The sequence below is a fragment of the Dendrobates tinctorius genome, unplaced genomic scaffold (genome assembly GCF_039654945.1).
Source record: "Dendrobates tinctorius isolate UK_male_01 unplaced genomic scaffold, ASM3965494v1 ptg000224l, whole genome shotgun sequence".
Classification (NCBI taxonomy): Eukaryota; Metazoa; Chordata; class Amphibia; order Anura; family Dendrobatidae; genus Dendrobates; species Dendrobates tinctorius.
This window is the reverse complement of record NW_027361891.1, coordinates 10,223,178-10,239,435: the sequence shown is the minus strand read 5'-3', so window position 1 is coordinate 10,239,435 and position 16,258 is coordinate 10,223,178. Positions and strand designations below refer to the sequence as shown.

The following is a 16,258-nucleotide window of genomic DNA, read 5'->3' as shown; positions in this document are numbered from 1 at the left end:
ATACTTAGACTGGCTACTAAAACCTTTACTAAAAGCTGTGCCATCCTTTGTAAAAGACTCAGGAGATTTATTGAAAAAATTGAAAGATTTTCATTGGCAACCACATTTCTCCCTTGCATCTATTGATGTTGAGAGTCTATATACCCGCATCCCCCATGATAAAGGCAAAGCAGCAATAAAGGAGATTTTACATAACACAAACAAATCACAGGATTTTATTTCCTTTATTATCGAGTCACTCGATTATGTTTTGACACATAATGCCTTTATATTTCTGGATAAGTGGTATATACAAAGAGTGGGCACAGCAATGGGCACGCCAGTCTCTTGTGTTTATGGAAATTTATTTCTAGCATGATTTGAAGAGTTTTATATAAAAACAGCCCTAAATCCACACTTAAAACATTTACAAGCATATTTTCGCTTTGTGGATGATATTTTTATTATCTGGGGGGGTTCTCAGGAAGAATTTGCAGATTTTGTAAAATACCTGAACAATGTGAACAGTGACAACATGCGCTTCACATTTTCATTTGGTGGAAACACAATAGATTTTCTTGATGTCAAATTTAAAATAAAAAATGGCTCTTTAAGAACAGAAGTGTTTAGAAAAGAAACCGCAACAAATAATTACTTACATTATAAGAGCGCTCATCCATTACACACTAAAAAGGGACATCCATATAGTCAAATGCTAAGAGTAAGAAAACTGAATAACGATGAAACCATTTTTAATGAACAAATTTCTGAGCTGAAACAGCGTTTTTTGCAAAGGGGATACCCTATGAGTTTATTAAATGAAGCATATGAAAGGGTAAAAAAAATTTCTCAGATGGATTTATTAAAGCAAAGGACTAAAAAATTAAACAGTGTAGTCAAACCTACAAAAAAAATGTAATTTTTGTTTCAAACATAGTGCAATGGATAGAGCAATACATGCAGCAGTGAGAAAACACTGGCATCTCATTGATGCAGAAAAAACCTTACACACAGATGGTGAATTAGTTCCTCAATTTGCATACAAAAGGGCACATAATACAGGCGACTTATTGGTACATCATAGACTTCGTCCCCCTCAAAAAAATTGGCTACGAGATTTATCAATAAAAGGAAATTATAAATGTGTTCACTGCAAATACTGTCATCTTCATCTGACAGGGAATTCTATACATTTTGGCTCTATTGAACATAAGGTACAAAACTACATTTCTTGTCAAACTAAATTTGTGGTTTATATTATTTTTTGTCCATGTGGTTATTTTTATATTGGAAAAACTATAAGACCACTTACGATACGTTTTGGTGAACACTATAGATCTATTACATCAGGAAAGGGCTCACTGCGATTAATTAAGCATATTCAAGATGTGCATAAAGCTAACCCAGAAATTTTGAGTTTTGCAGGGATTGAAAAGGTCAGTTTTCCACCTCAAGGAGGTAACCATGACAAAGCTTTATTGCAACAAGAAGCAAAATGGATCCTGAAAGCGAACGCACAAGGTCCTTTGGGACTAAATGACCGGATCGATCTATCAGTATTTTTTATAAAAAATGTTATATAAAAAATTGTATGTAAAGTTAATTAGATTATAATCTTCCTATGATATTGTAAAAATACAGATTATCTTGTAAATCGATATGGAAAGATTTATTCTTTACTAGTATCTTGCACTCTGTATATTGTATAACTATATATTTTTTTGTAAATGTTTGTCTCACAACTTGTTATGTATGTTAATTAGTAAGGTCTGTGATCCTATAAAGGGAATGACCTTTCGCTAATCCCCTCACCTGGACCCGTAGAAGCGAGTAATCGCGAAACGGCCGTCGTCCGGCACCTCCCTCCCCTAGCATTCCTCTACGTCCTGCATGTCCACACATTTGATGGAAATTATGTGAAATAAAGACTCACAGTTTTTCAGCTACATCGGTGAGTGCTGCATACTTCTTCCTTGCTTTACATTGAAATATTTATGTGTATACGCATGCAGAAAATTTCTGCATGAAAACTGGACTCCTTCCCAGAAAACGCACGTTTTTTTCGGCGCGATTTTGCCGCGATATTTTCCAGAGCATCCCCAGACACATAGAAAATAGCCAGAAATGCAGAATTTACCGCAAAATTAATGAGCATGCTGCGTTTTTTACCGCGAAGCGTTTTTTCGCGGTAAAAAAACGCATCAATATGCACAAAAAGTGCAAAATGCATTAAAATGAATGGGAAGCTTCTTTTAGGGTTTTTTTGAGTGGATTTTTTGGTAAATCCGCGGGAAAAACGTGAAAAAAAAACGCTGTGTGTGAACAAAGCCTTAGGATAGAGGTGAAGAGTGTGACAGGTAGAGATGGAAAATAAATCATCTGTTTCTTGCATACAGTATATACACTTTTGGTTTCTTCTCATGCATGTTACCTTTGATAAGAAGGACATTTTTTTTTTTTTAAAACCACCTACCACCTTTGACATTTCACTAATAGACACAAATTTGACTTTGGCATGAAATCTTCTCAGAATTATCCTTTAACGGCACAGACCACAATGAATTTACCTAACCATTTAGACATCTTCCTCTACCGCTTGTACAATTTGTTTACGGCATTCATTTCTCAAGACTGTTTCTTAATGCAAAATAAAAGTAAAATGTTTTCTTTATTAAATGATTTATTTCCTACTACACTGAATCAGGCTCCTCTATAATGAGGTTTATTTCATTTGTACAACTAATTGCGGAAGCTGGACCAAGGTAATCTAGAGTTAAAGCATTTAACTAATTCAGATTCTGAACTCAATTATGTGAACTCTGTATTTTCTAAGGAAGGAACTAAAGAAAAAAGGCAGAGCTGGGATATTAGAAAATATTTGCATCCTCACATACTGTATAAGTGCACATGTCGTTGATTTAGCAGGTTTAACATAATTCTATATAACATGCTGTTGAAACTGTTAGATATAGGTCATGTAACTAGATTACTTTACATTTAAAAGGGAACCAGTCACTTCCCCAAACGATATTAACCAGTAAATATAGGGTTAATCTGCAGGGTCAGAGTGTTCCAATACTGTCCTGCCACCTCAGTAAAAGCACAGTTACTGGGAGAAAATTATCTTTATCTTCCCTGGAGACAATGGCTTTCAGTCATAGATGAGTGCACAGAGTGGAGTGGCTACAATCATTCCGCAGTATAAAGTGAGCAGTACACCCTGGCACTTGGACAGTTGTCTATGAAGTATATAATTTCAAAATGCTGGGGCATATTAACAGCCGCTGCTCACTGTGTATTATGCAATGATTGTTCCTGCTCTGTGCACTCCTCTAAAATAGAAAGCCAATAATTCGCAGGTTGAATAAAGTTCCCATTCTCCTGATAGACACACTCTCTGAATGGCAGCTGGACAGTTCTAGTAGCTAGATTTAACAGCTTCCAACACAGCAAATGGATCTCAGTACTGAAAGTTATCAGCCAAGAGAAGAGCACAAATTTTTTTTCCAAGGCATTATGTATACACCAAGTAACATTGTCATCAAAATGTGCATTAAATTTGGCACAAAAGTGACATTACCTAGAATTGGACATCAAAAATTGATAAAAATACAAGAAAATTGGTCTGGGAGGCTGCCAAGAGGGCCAACAGCAACATTAAAGGAGCTGCAGGAATTTCTGGCAAGTACTGGTTGTGTACTTCATGTGACAACAATCTCCCGCATTTTCATGTGTCTGTCCTTTGGGGTAGGTTGGCAAGACAGTTTTACTAAAACTTACATCAAGTCATCAAAAAGTATGTGGGAAAACATGTTGAACTTTTTGGTCATGAATTCAAAAGGCATGTTTGGGTCAAAGACAACACTGCACATCACCAAAAGAACATTATACCAACAGTGAAGCATGGTGGTGGCAGTATTATGCTCACATTTCAGTGACCTGTCAGAGACAGGAAGCAGGCAGCGGCTGGGGAAATGGCATAGAAGTAAGTGAGCTGGGCCTGCCACTGCACCTGAAACTCATTAGCACACAATTTCAAGAGTGGATTTCTCTAAAAGAGAAAAACAAGCAAGGTAAGGGTAAGAATTTAATCAGCGTTAAAGTGCCTTTACATACATGCTCTTAGCTTGGGGTATAAAATCCTGATGACAGATTCCCTTTAAAAAGACAATCTCATGGGAGCTTCCAGTGCTATACATAGGAGCGCTTCAAAAAAGGAGACATGACTGATAGAAAAAAAGGAAGAGGGGGAACATCTGTGAAATGTTTGCACAAACTCATATGTATATGCTGGTTGACCACATATTGCCTTTCATATTCTGCCAAATAAATTTGCATGGTTGCAGATTTCTGTCCACAGTCTGATTAAATACATGTGCTTTAGAAGTTCTTGTTTTGTCCAGCTGTTCAGAAGGAGAATATCAATAGGAGTGTAATCCCACACTCATTTTTTGTTTGGCTTTACTAGATTCACTAAATGCTAAAACTGACCCGCCATTATGATTCTTCAGGTCATTACGAGTTCATAGACACCAAACATGTCTAGGTTCTCTCTTATCTAAGTGGTGAAAAAAATTCCAAACTTTGTTTTGTTTTAATGCAATGTCGTGGCGACCAAAAAAAATTTAATTCTGGCGTTCTGACTTTTTTTCTCGCTATGCTGTTTAGCGATCAGGTTATTCCTTTTTTTTATTGATAGAACAGGCGATTCTGAAAGCAGCGATACAAAATATGTGTATGTTTGATTTTGTTTTATTGTTTTTTTTATTGTCTTACTTGGAATTGGGAGAAAAGGGGGGTGATTTGAACTTTTATATTTTTTTTACTTTTGGCATGCTTTGCTTCCACAACCCAATCGGCTCTGCTACATAGAGGCAATGAACAGATCGCCTCTATAAAGCAGAATTACACACTTCCTATGAGCGCCGAGCACCGGGTGGCGCTCACAGCGAGCCGACACTGGCAACCAGAGGTCTCCAGGACACCTCTGGTTGTCATGCCAACATACCGGTGACCCGTGAAGTTGTGACGGGGGTCACCAGTGGGTAGGGATCTGGCCGGATGGCCGGAAGCGTGAGTTGTTCAAAACAGCTGACATGTCTGGGAAAGATGTGGGCTCAGCGCCTGAGCCAACATCAAAGATAGGGAGTCCGACGTCAGCATACTATTACGCCTGAAGTCGGAAAGGGGTTTATCTGTGGTGTTAATAGTTGGTGATATAGTTTTTGGTATTGCATGGATGAACTAGAGATGAGAAAGAATCTCACTTGGGATCTCTATAAACTTTACAGTTTAGATCTTTAATAAAGATATATCTTTTGCTAAAATGTATTCATTTGGTTTATGCTTCAATACTACCAAATAAATGCATGTATTTGTGTACCTTTGCAACTTTCCTCCAGTTAAGACAGTCAAAGAAATAATATGTTCCCCTCTCGTAGGTGTTGGTTTTCATAGTTGGTTCCATTCCAGGCGCCCTGGTTATCCATACCCGCTCTTCTTTGTGGTATCTCCAGTCTCTGTTGAAACTATAACGTAAAAGAAAGCAAAGCCTAGTATGAAGAATGTAACAAGCAAAATACAATAAGGAAGCTTCACGTTATTTCCATAGGTTAGATGATGAAATTATATATTCAGTGTTTTATCAAGTCTATCAGCCACTAGAGTAACAAGTTCTGATCTGGGGGGGGGACACACCTTCCCTCCTCTTGCAAACCAATATGGCTGACAAGGTAGTATGTCAGACATCTTACAAGGAAGAGACTGCACGCACTTACTGCCCTCTAGAGAAGGGCGAGCCCGAACAGTAAAGTTCGGAGTCTGAACCGAACACCTAATGTTCTGGCATGGACCCCGAACACGGACATCTGCATGACAACGCGAGAAACACCGGCGGCTCATATCAGCGGTAAGATTAATACCAGCGGTCAGAGCCCTGCGGTTCACACACTGTCAAATTACAGCATGAGCCCGCAGCTGTGACTGGGGTAAAACGTTTACCTCTGGTCACAGAAGTTGGCTGATGGCACTACTACTCCCATAAGCCTACGCCTTCTGCCGATAATAACAGAGAGAGCAGACGGCAGCTGATGGGAGTATTCATCAGACCGGCGCTACAAATATATAAATATTTTTTTAAAGAAACTTGGGTTCCTGTTTAATAACCAGCCAGGCAAAACTGGACAGCTGCAGGCTGCAACCCTGAGCTGTCAGCTTTTGCAAAGCGAGTTATCAAGAATAGTGGGATCCCCACACAGTTTGTTTTTTTTTATTTAATTTACAAAAAACAGCATAGGTCACCCCTGTTTTTGACAACCAGACAAGCAGCAGACAGCTGCGGGGGGCTGGTGAGGAGACATGGATATTGGCCCCTCAGACTAAAAATTGCAGCCTCCCCAGAAAAGGCGCATCGATTAGATGTGCCAATAATGGCATTTTGCCCAGCTCTTCCCACTTGCCATGTGGCGGTGGCAAATGGGGTTCATATTTGTGGGGTTGATGTCACCTTTTTATTGTCCTGTGACATCAAGTCCACGGCTCAGTAATGGAGAGAAAAACTCACGCTGCTAGTGGGGATCTCACCGAGGTCACCGCAGTTCAGCCCGGCTGGGAACGCAGCCGTTCGGTCACCAGTGGTTTCAGTTTGGACAGTCACATTTTAGCACCGTCCAGGTTAAAAACTGTTTATCCCCAGACATGAATTATGGCATGGGACAGAACGACAGACAGGTATGGTATATTGTTGTTTTTTTATTTTAGTTTATTACAGGAGAACGAGGGCTTCAGTGGAATAGACTTTTGGTGAGTATAACTGTCTTATTTTTAAATAAAAAAGTAGAAGTGTGTTTTGCTTTATTTCTAATAATGGACTTTATTCAGGCTGTGTCTTTATCATACAATTATAGGATTAGTAATGGATAGGTGTCTTATAGATGCCTCTCCATTACTAAGCCGTGGGCTTGATGTCACCTGACAATACTACGGTGACATCAACCCCACAAATATGATCCCCATTTGCCACCGCTACAGGGCAAGTAGGAAAAAGCCGGGCAAAGCGCCAGAATTGGCGCATCTAATAGATGTGCTTTTTCAGGGCAGCTGCGGGCTGCCGTTTTTAGGCTGGTTGGGGGCAATATCCATGGCCCCTTACCAGCCTGAGAATATCAGCCCCCAGATGTCTGCTTTAGCAAGGCTGGTTGTAAAAAATGGGTGGGACCCTACGCTGTTTTTTTAAAAAAAATTATTTATGTAATTAAAACAAAACAGCATGGGGACCCCTCTATTCTTGATAATGAACCTTGCTTGAAGCTGACAGATGAGGGTTGCAGCCCCCAGCTGTGAGTTTTGCCTCGCTGGTTTTCAAAAATACAGGGGAACCCACGTCGTTTTATTTTTCTTTTTAATTATTTATTTATACAGCAGGAGCGGCTGATGAATACTCCCATCTGCCGCTCCTGCTCTCACTGTTATTAGCGGCAGCAGGTGTCGGTTGTCAGGATTCGTAGTCCCATCCACTGACACCAGTGATCGGATATAAACTTTATACCTCCGATCACAGCTGAGCGCTCACGCTGTCTTTTGACAGCGTGGGAACTGCAGCAATCTGAAAGGCGGGGATGATTTCACCGCCGATCAGAAGCAGTATTGGCTACGCTGTCATGCACATGACAGCGCAACAAACACCCAGTGTTAGGGCAGCCGAACCTAAACAGTAACACAGACTTCCTGGAGAAGTCCATGCCCGAAAAGTAGGTGTTTGGTACAGACGCCGAATTTTGCTGTTTGGTTTCGCTCAATTCGATTATTCATAATATAATTATTTTGTAAATAAACACACAGCCAGAATAAATTCCTTTATTTGAAATATAAACAAACACACTTTTACGCTTTCATTTGAAAATAAACACTGTTATACTCACCCAACGCCCAATCAACTGAAGCCATTGTCTTCTGTAAAAAAATAAATAAAAATAAAAAACAACCACATCCCTCACCTGTCCAATGTAATCCAGGTCTGCGACTGTTTCATCATGGCACTGTCCAGTTTGAAAACTAAGTCCAGGCTGAAAACTACTGGAGAATGAGCTGTTGCGAGCGCAGCATCAGTGACCAGCATTCACGTCATCGAAATTACTGCAGGTCACTGAGGCAGCATTCCCAGTCAGGCCCCTGAACTGCGGTGACCTTAGTGGGATCACCGATCGTACCATTAGATAAAGTCTGTGCAGTGCTGAGCTCAGCGAGTTCACCATGAGAAATTTCGCAATGCTGCAGCGTCAGACTTTTTCTCATGGTGCTAGTGGTGATCTCACGGAGGTCAGCGCAGTTCAACGGCCTGGCTCACACTGAAGTGAGCTGGGAATGTAAGCTCAGTGTCCTGCGGTAACTTCGACGACGTCAGCACTGGTCTCTGACTGTGCTCGCAGCTCATTCTTTAGTGGTTTTCAAGCTGGACAGTCGCATCTTGGCATCGTCCAGATTGAAACTATTTATCGCAGACATGGATTATGGAGTGAGACAGAATGTCGGACAGATGAGGAATACCACCATGGTTACTTACCGGTAGCCGGTTTTTCCGGAACCCATGACAGCACCACCTGAGAGAGGGATCCGCCCCGCCAGGACAGGAACCTACTGAGACATAAGGGTCGGCACCTCTCCCCCGCTTCAGTTGGGTTACAGAGCATTGAGAGGACTTCCCGGTTAGTTACATGTTTAATCCAACACCACAACACTCAAAACACCCTACTAATTGTGCACACCATACAGTGAAAAAGGGGGGGAATGTACGGGTGCTGTCATGGGTTCCGGAAAAACCGGCTACCAGTAAGTAACCATGGTGGTTTTCCCTTCACCCATGACAGCACCACCTGAGAGATTTTTGGAGACTTCGAAACACCTTAGGGAGGGACCACCGCTTGCAGCACCCTTCTACCAAAGGTTAAGTCAGCAGAGGAGGATAGATTTAATCTATAGTGCTTAAAGAAGGTTGAAGGTGAGGCCCAGGTAGCGGCCTTACAAATTTGTTCGATTGATACCTCTGCCTTTTCAGCCCAGGAGGTCGCCACGGCTCTGGTGGAATGAGCCTTGATGCCGTCAGGAATCGGGATACCACTAGCTGAATAGGCTACACTAATGGCTTCCCTGATCCATCTAGCAATAGTCCCTTTTGAAACCCCATAGCCTTTCCTGGCACCCTGAAAAGCTACGAATAGGGACTGTGACCTCCTCCACTGGCTAGTGGCAGATATATATTCTACAAGAGCTCTTTTAACATCCAGACTATGGAATTTTTCCTCCCCCAGATTTTTTGGATTTTCGCAAAAGGATGGAAGAACAATTTCCTGACCCCGATGGAAATCTGACACTACCTTGGGCAGATAACTGGGGTCTGTTCTTAACACTACCCTATCCTGAAAGACTTGCGTATAAGGAGGATTTACTGAGAGAGCCTGTAAGTCGCTTATCCTGCGGGCTGATGTGAGGGCTACTAACAGGATCGTTTTTAGGGTCAAAAACTTTAGGGGTAGCTGATGTAATGGCTCATACGGTTCTTTTGTAAGGGCTTCTAACACCAGGTTTAAATCCCAGGGGGCTATTCTAGGTATTGGAATAGGCCTAGCTCTATGGCAGGATTTAATAAATCTGGCTATCCACCTATCTGATGCCAGTTTGCAATTGTAGAGCGCCCCTAGTGCCGACACCTGAACCTTAAGTGTGTTTACTGCTAACCCCATCTGCAACCCAGATTGTAAGAACTCTAGGATGTCACTAATCGGGGGTTCTTTCCCTAACGGCTTACCCAAGAACTGTAGGAACTTATCCCATGTTCTGCCGTAGATGTTAGTAGTCACCGGTTTCCTGCTTTTTAGCAGAGTGGCCACCAGCCCAGGGGAGAACCCCCTATCTATTAAAAGCGACCTTTCAAATTCCACGCCGTCAGATGGAATCCTTTGACCTGAGCGTGCAATATTGGACCCTGAACTAGTAGGTCCGGGATTTCTGGCAGAACCCAAGGATCGGAGAGGGACATCTTCCGTAGCAGAGCGAACCAGGGCCTTTTTGGCCAAAATGGAGCTATTAGAATCACCCTGGCTTGATCATTTCTGATTTTTCTTACCACAGTCGGGATCAGCTACTGGGGGGAACGCGTAAGCCAGTCTGAAGTTCCACTGGATGTGCAATGAGTCCACTGCCCATGGGTTTTCTCCTGGGTTTAGAGAGCAGAACCTTTCTGTTTGCCTGTTGTGCTTGTTTGCAAAGAGGTCTATCACCGGTTCCCCCCAAAGCTGAATTAACTTTTCAAAAATGGATCGGTTTAGCGCCCATTCTCCTTGCCTCAGGGTATTGCGACTCAGGAAATCTGCCTCTATGTTTTCTGCCCCTTTTATGTGTAGGGCTGTCACGGAGTGTAGGTGATCCTCTGCACTGCTCAGAATGTCTGTTGCTGCTTCCATTAAGGAGTGTGATCTTGTCCCTCCTTGGTGGTTGATGTATGCCACTGCTACCTTGTTGTCTGACATGATGCGTACATCTCGACCCTGGAGTAGCGGAATGAAGTGGTTTAGGGCCTTGCCCACTGCCCACAGTTCTCTCAGGTTGGAGGATGCCTTCCTTTCTTGAGGTGTCCAGGAACCTTGACCTATGAGGCCCCTTAGGTGTGCCCCCCACCCCGAGGAGCTTGCATCTGTTAAAATTATATCTGTCGCCTGTCTGTCCCATGGTATTCCTAAGGTCAGATTTGTCTCGTTCAACCACCAGTTGAGAGAGTCTCTGGTTTTTAAGGAAAGCTCCAGCTTTCCTTCCAAACGCCCTCTTAGCGATCTTTGTGCTCTTAGTATCTCCCCCTGGAGTTGCCGGGTGTGAAACTGAGCCCACCTGACCGCCGGAATACAGGATGTTAGGGTACCTAGCAGGGACATTGCTTTTCTTAATGTCATACATGGTTGGTTTCGGCCCGCCAAGGCCAGATTTTGCACCTTCTCTATCTTGGACTCTGGGAGCAGACACTCTTGCCTTTCTGAGTCCAGTATAAATCCCAGGAAGGTCTGTTTCTTTAGGGGTTGTAATTTTGATTTTTTGAAATTGACTATCCACCCTAACTCTTGCAAGGTGTTGATCACCTGAGTCAGCTGTGCTGTACAGTGGTCCTCTGAACTGCCCACTATAAGAAAATCGTCCAGGTATGGTATTATGACCGTATCGTGAATCCGGAGAAAGGCTGTCACTTCCGCTATGACCTTGGTGAAGACCCTCGGGGCTATGGATATGCCAAACGGAAGAGCCCTGAACTGAAAGTGCCTTAGTGTGCCCTGAATATAAAGCGCTACCCTCAGGTATTTCTGGTAATCTGGATGGATAGGGATGTGGTAATACGCATCCTTTAAATCGACTACGGCCATGAAGCAATCTTGATGTAGCAGCTTCACTGCCGTAGTTACTGATTCCATCTTGAAGGTCGGGTTCTTTATCCGTAGATAGAGGCGTCTGAGATTTATGATTGTCCTGAACGACTGATCCGGTTTATTTATTAGGAAAAGGGGTGAATAAAACCCCTTTCCTTCCTGTAAGCGTGGCACCTCGGACAGTACCCGCTTGTCTATCAGGCTCAGGATTTCTGTTTCTAAGGCCAGTTGTTCTTCGGTCATCTTCCTGATAGGTGTGATGACGACCACGGATTTTGGCTGACGAATAAAGGGGATTTTCAGGCCTTCTTTTAGGATGCTCAGAATCCAGGTGTTGGAGGAGATCTTTTCCCAGGCCTGGAAAAAGAGTGCCAATCTCGCTCCTACTGGAATACTGGCGTCACTGTGGTGACTTTTTGGAGGTGGAGGAGCCTCCACCAAACATAAACCCTGATTCTTTCTTCTTTTTATCCTCCCATCTTCATCTGTCAGCGGGAGGACGCCCTCTATTGAATCTCCCCCTCCGAAAGGGCTGTCTCCTCTGATCCATAGGGAATCTGGGGAAGCCTTTTTTCTTATCGCCTGCTTTCTCCAGAATATCGTCCAAGTTCTTGCCGAACAGGAATCGGCCATCGCAGGGGAGAGAGCACAATTTGGCCTTGGACTGAAGGTCACCCGGACAGCCCTTCAGCCATAACGCGCGTCTAGCAGCATTTGATAGTGACGCTGCTCTGGCTGTCAATCGCATAGAGTCCGCCGAGGTATCTGCCAGAAAAGCCGCTGCCCCGTGCAAGAGATACATGTCTGATAAGATCTTCTCTCTTGGGACCCTTGACGCCAGCTTCTCTTCTAACTGCTGCAGCCAGATCATGAGGGAGCGTGCCGTGCAGGTGCCCGCTATCGCCGGCTTAAGACCTCCTGCTGTCGCTTCCCATGCGTGCCTCAAATATGAGTCCGCTTTTTTGTCTAGCGGGTCTCTAAGAACCCCTGCGTCTTCCAAGGGCAGGGCCGACCTTTTGGAAGACCTGGACACCGCTGCATCTATTTTTGGGACTTTGTCCCATATTTCCGTATCCTTGTATTCAAAGGGGTATCGTCTCTTAGAGGCGGATGGAAGGGCCCCCGATTTTTCAGGCTTTTTCCACTCTTTCTCAATAAGCGCCTGGATTTTCGCGTTTACTGGAAAGGTTCGTTTTTTCCTCTCCTGAAGCCCCCCAAACATGACGTCCTCTAGGGTTTTAGCCGCCCTTTCTTCCTGTAGGCCCATTGTGGTTCTAATGGCCTTTAGGAGGGCATCTGTATCTTCTACAGGGAAACATGGCTTTCCCCCTGTGTCACTATCTGAGGAGTCTGAGGAGGATGATTTTTCCGCCTGAGATGATACTGATGCGGAATCTGAGGGGGAACTAGGGAAATCCTTCCTGCTTTTTTTCCCTTTTTTCAATAAGGACTTAATTGAGCCTTCCATTTCTGACCTGAGGGCAGATATTAGATTGGCTGCGAAACTAGGCGCTTCCTCCGCCATAGTCCGCTGAATGCACGAAGCAGAGAGATCTTTTTGCCAGTCTCTTGCTAGGGGAGATTTACATATAGCACAATCCCTATTGTTCTTCTTGCTTCCTGCTTTTCTGGGCCTTTCCTACAGGGTGAAGCATACAATAGAAAAACCCCCTATTAATATACTGCTGACATTCACGAAGATCACTCACCACCCGTAATCAAGGGTACCGGATTTGGAGGCTGCGTCGGAGCACCTGACCCGCGCTCTTTGGACCTTGAGGAGTGCCCCGACCTGCGGCTGGGGCGACTGCTGCTTGAATGGCTTCCATGCTTTCTGCCAGAGGGCTGTGAGGGAGGCAGGGACGCTGAACGTTCCTGCTCGGACTCCATCTTGCACCGCCGATCTACAGCTGTCTTTCCTCTTTTAAATTGCATGCCTCCGCCTGGTGAGCGTCTTCCTCCCCTCCCCCCTGCGACCGCCGGCCCAGCGCTTCAGAAAGCCGGCCGGCGTCGCACCCGGCGCCATTACACCGTCGCCCTCTGCTGACGTCAGCCGGCGCACCCAGCATTCCAAGCGCCGCTGACGTCAGCGGCCGGAAGACGCCAGCGTCTCTGCCCTCCACGGGGATCGAGATGCGGCGTGCGCGAGGGGAGGGCGGCGCGGTGGGGGCTTCCCGGAGCCACCGGGATCCCATCCACGCCCGCACGAACCCGGAGCCCCAGGGACCCCGGGGACTGCGCTTCCAGGACCCGACGGCCGGCGCTACAGGTAAGCTACCTGTTCTTCCCGCGCCGGGACGGGCCTGGGTCTTTATCTTTTCTCTTCGCCCATGACAGGCACCGCCACAGTGGGATTCCTTCCAGGACAGGAACCCAACTGAAGCGGGGGAGAGGTGCCGCCCCTTATGTCTCAGTAGGTTCCTGTCCTGGCGGGGCGGATCCCTCTCTCAGGTGGTGCTGTCATGGGTGAAGGGAAAATGGTTGTTTTTTATTTTTGTTCTTTTTACAGGAGATGATAGCTTCAATGGAATGAGCGTTAGGTGAGTACCTTATTTTTAAATAAAAATGTAAAAGTGTTTTTTTTTTTTTTTTTTATTTCAAATAAAAGGACTTTATCCTGGCTGTGTGTTTATTTACAATCTATCTATAGGATAAGTAATGGATAGGTGTCTTACAGACGTCTCTCCATTACTAAGCTGTGGGCTTGATGTCACTGGACAATACAAAGGTGACATCAACCCCACAAATATGAACCCCACACAGCAAGTGGGAAGAGACAAGTAAAGCGCCAGAATTGGCACATCTAAGAGATACGCCTTTTCTGGGGCATCTGCTGGCTGCTGTTTTTAGGCTGGGGGGACAAAATCAATGGCCCTTTTTCCAGCCTGTGAATACCAGCCCCCAGCAGTCTGCTTTAGCTTGGCTGATTGTCAAAAATGGGGGGATCTCACATAGATTTAAAAAAAATGTATTTATTTAAAATAATAAAAAACACGTCCGAAACCCTCTATTCTTGATAATCAGCTGTCAGTTTTGCCTGGTTGGTATTAAAAAATACAGGTGAACCCATGCTTTTTAAAAAAAAAAATTATAGCGCAGGTGCAGGCTGATGGATACTCCCATCAGCTGCCGTCTGCTCTTGCTGATATTAGCAACAGCAGGCGTAGGCTGATGGGAGTAGTCCCACCAGCCGACGCCTGTAACCAGAGGTAAATTTTTTACTACCTCTGGTCACGGCTGCGGGCTCACGGCTCTTTGACCGACAGTAATGATCTTACTGCTGACCAGAGGCAGTGTTTGTTGCGCTGTCATGCACATGACAGCGTGGCAAACACTGGATGTTCGGGCCCCCATTCATATGGTACCCAAAACCAAACCTTTTTTTTAACTGTTCGGCCAAACCAGCACATCCAGGTGTTCGCCCATTACTACTGCCCTCATGTAGTTGTGCTAAATCAACTTCTACACACACATCATTGAAAATAAAAAGAAGAATTGAAAAAAGTGTATACATACAGCTCTACTGCTGCTAAAAGCTGTAATACGTCCCCACCATTCATGTAATAAAGATAGAAGAGTAGATCTTCTCCGTATCGGCCAAGTTTTATTGCAGCCAGCTATAAAAGAAAAGAAAAAATCATCTAAGAATATATACACAGAAACCTAAAAGAACATACATCCAAACTGCATTTTTCAGTACTATTAACATTCAGGACATTTTTTTTTATGAACACATGATGATATGTATCCAATTTTACTTTGAGGTTGGGCACTGAAACCAAACTATTGCAACTAGGACTATGGTTTGGGCATCTTCGCCTCATACAGAACTTACAGTACTAGTTTCCAATAGCTCTGAATTCATTTCCAAATACCAATTGCAATGAAGGATTCATGCCACAAAATATGTACCACTTCATAAATCAAGTGTGCCAAGTTTTATATTTAGGGGGAAACAACACTATATAATTGAAATGCTGAACCTAATCTGGTATTTTACTAGAAGCAAAGGCTTTCTGCTTACAAGGGAATATATATTCATATTTTACTATAAAAATACAAAGCCAACTAGGTATTTAATATGGCTACTCAATAAGCCCAACTGTAAATTACCAGCTGTCCTTAAGGAAATCACAACTTTCCACTTAATTCTCATTCTATACGAACAGAGAATTATCTACATGCAGTAATTCCGGTCTTGCAAATACATATAATATAATGCTGGATGTTTTCTACATATGGCATCTGCTAAGGGAGTAGATCAGTTGTAGCTCTAGTTGCTGCTGTTTAATAGTGATGAGCGAACGTCCTCGGAAAACGTGGTATCCGGTTCGGGTGTTATTTTGGCAGTGCTCTGATAAAATTTTCGAGTCCCTGTGGCTGCATGTTTTATTATTATTTATTTATATATATAGCACCATTAATTCCATGGGGTGCTGTACAAGAGATGGGGTTACATACAAAGCTATAGATATCGTTAACAGTAAACAAATTTACAATGACATACTGGTACAGAGGGGAGAGGACCCAGTCCTTGCAGACTTACATTCTATGGGGGCATGTTTTGCCACGGAAGACAGCCATAACACATACGCGGATTACCTATTTGTTAGCCAATGCTCGTATGAGTTGCAGCTGTCTATCGCTGTAAAACATGCAGCCACAGGGGCTCAAAAATATTATCCAAGCACGGCTAAGATACTCAGATAACACATTATTGAAGCATGTTCGCTCATCACTACAGTTTAATAATTTAGATACTGCTATTAACTCTTTCATGACATATAACGTACATCCAAATCATATGTTGGTTGTGTCCCTGACGTACTATGTGAGTGCAAGCCCAGCAAATGATGGCCTCCTCTAACAGCCGT

The 16,258-nt window shown here is 43.7% G+C and overlaps 1 protein-coding gene across 1 annotated transcript in view; it reads right to left on the bottom strand.

The window, feature by feature from the left end:
* The window catches only part of CNOT2 (CCR4-NOT transcription complex subunit 2), a 131,619-nt gene that overhangs the window by 12,859 nt on the left and 102,502 nt on the right, over nt 1-16,258 (bottom strand). The window contains exons 13-14 of the mRNA XM_073555522.1: nt 14,901-15,001; nt 5,363-5,507 (exon numbers count right to left, since the gene is read on the bottom strand). Coding sequence (XP_073411623.1) covers nt 5,363-5,507; nt 14,901-15,001 — 246 coding nt within the window. The remainder of the gene's footprint in view (nt 1-5,362; nt 5,508-14,900; nt 15,002-16,258) is intronic.